General features: G+C 47.2%; 1 protein-coding gene across 1 annotated transcript; it reads left to right on the top strand.

The window, feature by feature from the left end:
* On the top strand, nucleotides 1-2,298 carry LOC147494646 (uncharacterized). The gene has a single exon (XM_086568194.1). It carries the CDS (start codon nucleotides 1-3, stop codon nucleotides 2,296-2,298), a length of 2,298 nt encoding a protein of 765 aa, XP_086424320.1.
* Nucleotides 2,299-6,995: the final 4,697 nt, after the last annotated feature.

The following is a 6,995-nucleotide window of genomic DNA, read 5'->3' as shown; positions in this document are numbered from 1 at the left end:
ATGCTTAAACGAGAAAAACGCCGATTTTCATGGACCACTGAGTGTGAGGAAGCCTTCCAGGAGTTGAAGATTTATTTAGGGAAAGCCCCTTTGCTATCACGGCCAGAGGAAGGAGAGATATTGTATCTCTATTTGGGAGTTTCAGAGTACGCGATAAGTTCAGTTCTTGTGCGTATTGTAGAGAAGATAGAGAAACCGGTTTATTTTCAGAGTAAAACCATGCTAGCCGCTGAGATGCGATACAGTAGAATTGAGAAGTATGCTTTAGCGTTGATGTTCTCTGCATTAAAGTTGAAACCCTATTTCGATGCACACTCAGTGGTAGTGATAACAAATTTGCCTCTCAAGCAAGCGTTGAAGGCAGAAAAGTTGGGGAGAATGCTGAAATGGGCGGTGATGCTTAGTTGTTACGAAATCAAATATCAGGTTAGAATAGCGGAAAAAGCGCAAGCCATGGCGGAGTTCCTAGCAGAATTTCCAGCCGAGGATCCCACTTGGGGAGAGGAAATGGTTATGGATCAGGAGGAAGAATTTGGTCGTGATCCCTTGGACCCTTGGGATACGCGCAATGGTTGGAGAGTATTCGCGGACGGATCAGCTACAGACACCGGAAATGGGATTGGCGTGGTTTTGGTGACTCCTGACAACACAAGGCTGGAGTTATCAATGAAACTAGGATTTGCGGCTTCTAATAATGAGTCAAAATATGAAACAGTGATAGCAGGTTTGAATATGGCACAGGATCTGGGAGTAAGCGAGTTATCGGTGTTCTCGGACTCAAACTTGGTTATTTGTCAGATGAATGGGGGGTTTGTGGCGCGTTGTCCAAGGATGGCACGATATTTAGAGGTTCTACGACAAAAAGCCAGTAAGTTCAAAAGGATTCAATTTGCTCATTTGGGCCGCGTTGAGAACAGACATGCTGACGCGTTAGCATTTGTTGCCGCGGTGCTTCCAGGAACAGAGGGTCGTTCTATTGAAGTAAGAGTTTTGAACAGGCCTACTACATCAGAAACTGAGAGTGTGTGTCTCACCATTGAAAAGGAGATAGGATGGATGACGCCCATTAAAACTTTTCTTATGGGAGCAGAGATAGAAAATGCCAAGGAGAGACGCCAGATGGAGCAGGTTAGCCAAAGATATGTTTTGTTAGATGGGGATTTGTACAAAAAGAGTTTCAGCGGACCACTACTGAGATGCATAGGGCCACAGCAGGTGCAAGAAGTGTTGGCCGAAGTACATGAAGGTGATTGTGGAAGTCACTCAGCGGGTCGAACTACGACCCATAGATTGATATCGCAAGGATATTTTTGGCCTCATATGAAGAAGGATGCAACAGAGTATGCAACAACTTGTGAGAAATGCCAAAGGTTTGCACAACTAATCCATTCCCCGGCAGAGCCACTTCATAATGTGTTTAGTCCGTGGCCGTTCGCCATGTGGGCACTTGATATAGTGGGGCCTTTGCCCACGGCCAGCGGCAAGAGAAGATTTATGTTAGCCGCCACTGATTATTTCACCAAGTGGGTAGAGGGAGTGGCACTACAGCAAGTCAAAGAAGAGAATGTGAAGAAGTTCCTCTGGGAGAACATAATATGCAGATTCGGTTTACCCCATACAATCATAGCAGATAATGGAACACAATTTACTGGGGGAAAGGTACGTCAATTTCTTCAAGCCTACAAAGTGAAACAGAAGTTCTCGACGCCATATAATCCGGAGGGGAATGGCCAAGCCGAGGCATCAAACAAAATCATCATGGACAATCTAAAGAGAAAATTGGAAGACCGAAAAGGAGCGTGGGCTGATGAATTGAATCATGTTTTATGGGCTTATCGTACTACACCGCGGACTTCGACGAACGAATTACCATTCGCAATGGCATATGGAGTAGAGGCTGTCATACCGGTGGAAATGATAGAGAATACGACAAGAACCAGGGCCGTGGAAAGGGGTCTTAATGAAAATATATTAGCCACTGAGTTGGATATAATGGAGGAAAAAAGAGATACGGCTCGCATACGACTGGAGGAGTATCATAGAAGGTTACAGCGACAGTATGATAAACGAGTAAAGCCGCGGGGATTCATGATTGGGGACTTGGTGCTGCGAAGGGTTACTCCAGCCACTAAAAAGGAGAATGACGGCAAACTGGGACCCAACTGGGAAGGACCGTATGTCGTGACAGCAAAGGCAAATTCGGGTACTTACAAAATAGAGACCCCGGGAGGGGTAACTGTGGAGAAACAATGGAATATAAGAATGCTGAAAAAATTCCATGAGAGAAGCAGTGTGTAACTTTCAATGAAACAAGCATCTTTTGTGTAATGTATATATGTTATGTGCGGAATTCTAAGTCAATGAAACAAAGATTGCATTTCTGGCTCAATAGCATGCATAGAAATTAATCAGATACAGCGTAAGGGATGAGCCCTTCGCGGACAACATGTCCGAATCAAACTAGGCGCAAAATGAGCTGCCCCTATCAGGCTTCCAGCCGTTCAAAGACAGCGGGGGGGGACGAGCCCTTCGCGGACTAAACGTCCGAATCCAACTGGGGGCAAAATGAGCTGCCCCTATCAGGCTTCACAGCCGTTCAAAGACAGTGGGGGGGACGAGCCCTTCGCGGACTGTACGTCCAAATCAAAATAGAGGCAAAATGAGCTGCCCCTATCAGGCTTCACAGCCGGTCAAAGACAGCTGGGGGGACGAGCCCTTCGCGGACTGTACGTCCGAATCAAAATAGGGGCAAAATGAGCTGCCCCTATCAGGCTTCACAGCCGTTCAAAGACAGCGGGGGGGACGAGCCCTTCGCGGACTACACGTCCAAATCCAACTGGGGGCAAAATGAGCTATCCCTATAAGGCTTCACAACCGTTGGAAGAGAGCGGGGGGGACGAGCCCTTCGCGGACTGTAAGTCCGAATCCAACTGGGGGCAACCCTGACTAGCTTTACAGCTGTCCAAAGCGAGCGCGGGGGGGACGAGCCCTTCGCGGACTGTAAGTCCTAATCAAACTGGGGGCAACCCGGACTAGCTTCACAGCTATACAAAGCGAGCGCGGGGGGAAAGATCCCTTCGCGGACTCTTTGTCCGAATCGAACTGGGGGCAACCCTAACTTGTGTAAAAACTATACAAATAGTAAAGGCAGGTGGAAGAGAGCCCTTCACCAACAGTGGGTCCAAATAACAAGGGACAATCATAGCTAATGTCCAGCTAACGGAGTTTGGAGATGCAAATGAAAAGGGATAAAGTCAAAGTAACATATTGATCAATGGCTCCATGCATAACGAAGTTAAAATACGTTGTAATCGAAACACAACGAATAGTGAATTACATTGCAAAAGGAGCACAAAAGTACTAGCTAAAAAAGCCATTGTTTCACAAACACAAAGATAATTGTTTAACTGTTACAAAACCAAGGCCATCTGCAGAGAAAGTAAGCCGACATGTGTTACTATTGAGGCTCAGTAGTCGGTTCTTCAGGAGAAGTATTTTCATCTTCACTGACCGGGATGCTGGCATCTTCATTCGCCTGTACTGGAGAAGGGACCGCGCTGGGGATGGGAGTCGTGACACCAGTGGTCGGCGTCTCAACGGCGTCAGACTGCACAGTTGGTTCTACAAGGGACGATGCCCCTACAACAAGAGGAGGCGGTGGAAGCAGTCGGCCGGCAGCGCTAAGCTGATCAAGTTGTTGTTGCAGTTCGCGTGCGATCTTTTTCCTAGCAAGCGCCCGAAATCGATCCGCGGCCTCTTGGACAGCCTTTATCCATCCACGTTAGCTTTGAGTGGCAAGCCTCCCGCCTCTGAGGTCGTCCATTTTGAATTGACACCCGCCACGTAATCGCGGTGTCCGGCCCTCGCCACCGAAGCTCCTTATGAAGCTTGACCGCCTTTGATCCGGTTCCCCTCCTTCTCCAGCCTTTGCGCATCTTTGCTTTCCACCCGTCCGCCGTATCGTGTATCTCCTGCCGCCCGCCCAAAGTTCTCCACGGTCTTTGGTCGCCCACGCGCAAAGACATAGCCGATGTCTAGACTTCACCGCAGACATATGGGGTATAAGAGTAGCACAAAGAATGGAGAGATACCATAGACAATTGATAAGCCACTACCCACTAGCCCAAGACATACCTTTTCCCATCCAGTGTAAATGGAGGCCCTGTGGGAAGCAACGGTACCAGCATCTCCATAAGCTTGATCCCGCGGCAGGTGAGAGCTGAAAAATAAAGAGGCGGCAACGGCTGGGTTTTCCAAAGCCGAGTCTCGTGTAGTCACATCGCGGTCCCTAGCCTTGAACTTGGGATGCCACACCTCGACAGGCCCAGAGGTTAAAGGACCAGCCAAGAAGAATCCCGCCTAGGGCGGCGCGAAGATATATCACTGCATCAGGAGGTTCATTGCGCCGCGAGGTTGGGGAAGGAATAATGAAGTTTTAGCCCTTTTGGTGGGAGGGGCTCTTATTTGACACATCAACGTGAGCATCCCCATCGAGTCGCCGTCCCAAAGCTTGTATTTGTTCACATCCATGGCGATTGGCGTATGGGGCGGTATTAGCAGCAAAATCGTCCTCCCACTCAGCCACACCTGGAGTAGGAAAGGGGAAGGGTTTCCGCGGTAGTAGTCTTGTTTTTAGTAGCCATGCACGCTGAAAGCAACAGCTTCGTGAATGGGAGATTTTTGGTATAGTTGAAAGACTTGTAAGATCTAACGTTTTCTTTTTGAGGTGGGGATGGTTTGGGCTTTCTTTCTTTGGGGGCGCGCACGATGAGGGGCCTTGGTATTTGCCAATGTTTTTAGAGAAGGGTCAAGTAACGAGAGGAGTGGGCTTTTCCCGATCAATGCCAAGGACTTCATAATGAACTCCCCGAAGTTCGCGGAGGGATTGAAAATTTCGAGTAAACACCGCTGTATATTTGGGATCGCGAATCTGGTCTCCAACCTACATCACCAAGAACAAAGACAAATTAGTGACAGTGAGAGATAAATACCGCGACTCTAACGGCTTACTTACCACTTGTTAGGAAATGGAGATGCCTCGTGAGAAACTTCCTGAGGGAGGTCCGTGGATAAAAAATTACCGGACACATACAACGGTAATCGATGCCACACCTTGTCGGCGGTAATGTGAAGAAGGAAAGACTTCTTTTGAGGACGAAAGTGCAAAAGGATTGATATCCCACACCCCCGCTTTAGTGCTTTTCTTTATATAGAAGTGGGCAAGGATATCACGGAGTTGTATTTTGGGGGAGTGAGTCTCATTGTAGTGGTTGGCGGCATACATAACACGCCAGAAGTTACCTATGCCCTAACACGGAGGAATGTTGAAATGGTTACAGACCTCGACGTCAAGGGGAGTCAAAGGGAAACGTAAGCCGGCTGCTATCTGTCCTACAGTAGCTACTAGATAACCAGGGCGCGGCGATACTAAGTGAGGAAAGTGGGTGACGCCAGACACATGTTCGAGAATAATGTCACCAGGAATGCCGTAAGCGGCCTTAACGGCATCTAGATTGGGTCTGCGGTAATAGGACGGCTGTGATGGCAGAGAAGGTGTCCTACCTAAAGTAGATGGAACAGCGGTGGGATCGGTAGAGTTTGAAGCCGGGGATTCAGATCGGTCCGCGGATTGATGACTAGATCTAGGGGTAGAGGATCCATATTTACCTGATGTGGTGGCGGAGGATTGGGTGGAGGAGATGACCTCACATTCCGATGAAGGCATAATGGAAACAGTGCAAGGAGGGAAATTCAGAAAAAGATAGATGCGCAATCTAGGAAAAGAAGATAATGAGGAAGCAACCCCCAAAATAAACAATGAATGCACAAATAACGAGAGGAAAGGAAAGGAAAACAGTTAAGACAAACCTGTAGCAAGAGGGCCAAAGCAATGGAGGGCGTAACCAAAACGTGCCGGAGGTTGCGCGAAGAAAGTGACGACAGGAAAAGGGGAAGAGGTTGAAGAAGGTGAAGTTGAAAAGAAAAATGGTGAGGGTTTACTGTTTTGAGGGTTTTGAGGGTTTTGAGGGTTGTGAGAGAGGAGAGAGATTTAAGCGGGATTTGAGGGGGCAGGGACAAAAGGGTAACTAACCGACAGAGAACCAAAGGAATAGGGACGCGTGTCATCTCGATTTTCGAAGGGGCAGCATACGAGGCGCGTGCGCCGTATTTCGCCATATTTCCAGGTGGCAGTATAGAGGAAGCACGTGGAACACGTGCGTGCTGGGAGAAAGAGATAAAGGGACAGAGTAGGAGGGTCAGACAAGAAGTATTCAGCAGAGGGTGTACGGAAAGAGAAAGAGTAGTTCTCGGCACCATTGCCAGTCGCGGACCAACAATAGGGCCGAGAGAGGGCATCTGTATAGGACGTACACATGACCTAGGAGGTTAGTGGTGACAAAGGGACCGGATACGGTATAGTGTGGGAAGATAGGTTGCACAGGATCAGATCCGCGGTATCCCAACCGCTCTGGAGCTGCTGCGAAACGTGGAGAGTGGGAGAGCGGCACCAGGAACCGCAAGATAACCGCTGCGGTACGTGGAAGGAGAGGGGGTATAAGAAAGGGAGAGAGAACGCCAGAGGAGAGAAAAGAAAAAAAAGAGAGAGGAGTAAGATTAGAGGTTGGAATCACAGTCTATACATACACGTTCATGCATTAATTAATATAGACAATACATTAGTTAATTCATAGTATACGACTATACGTGTAGATGTAGACACGTAAACATTATTATTAATATTTATAATACACATATTTAATGTAATATTATAAAAGATACATTTAATAACACACATTCACTATTATGCTAAATGTTATATATATTTAGTATAATTTTACACCTAACAAATATAGACTATATATAATAATAATATTTGGGTTTGTCTTTATTTAGTGTAATATAATACTAAATTCTATATATCAAAATCAAACTAATCGGTTCCGGTTTCGGTTTGGGTACCCATCGGTTTTTTACTATTCGGTTCTAACGGTTTC

Source organism: Coptis chinensis, chromosome 6 (genome assembly GCF_015680905.1).
Source record: "Coptis chinensis isolate HL-2020 chromosome 6, ASM1568090v1, whole genome shotgun sequence".
NCBI lineage: Eukaryota > Viridiplantae > Streptophyta > Magnoliopsida > Ranunculales > Ranunculaceae > Coptis > Coptis chinensis.
Note: the sequence above shows the minus strand (reverse complement) of the source record. Positions and strands in the feature narration are given on the sequence as shown.

What these genes read in the sequence shown, in the direction of transcription:
- LOC147494646 (XM_086568194.1), top strand. Translation starts at nt 1, where the DNA reads ATGCTTAAACGAGAAAAACGCCGATTTTCATGGACCACTGAGTGTGAG.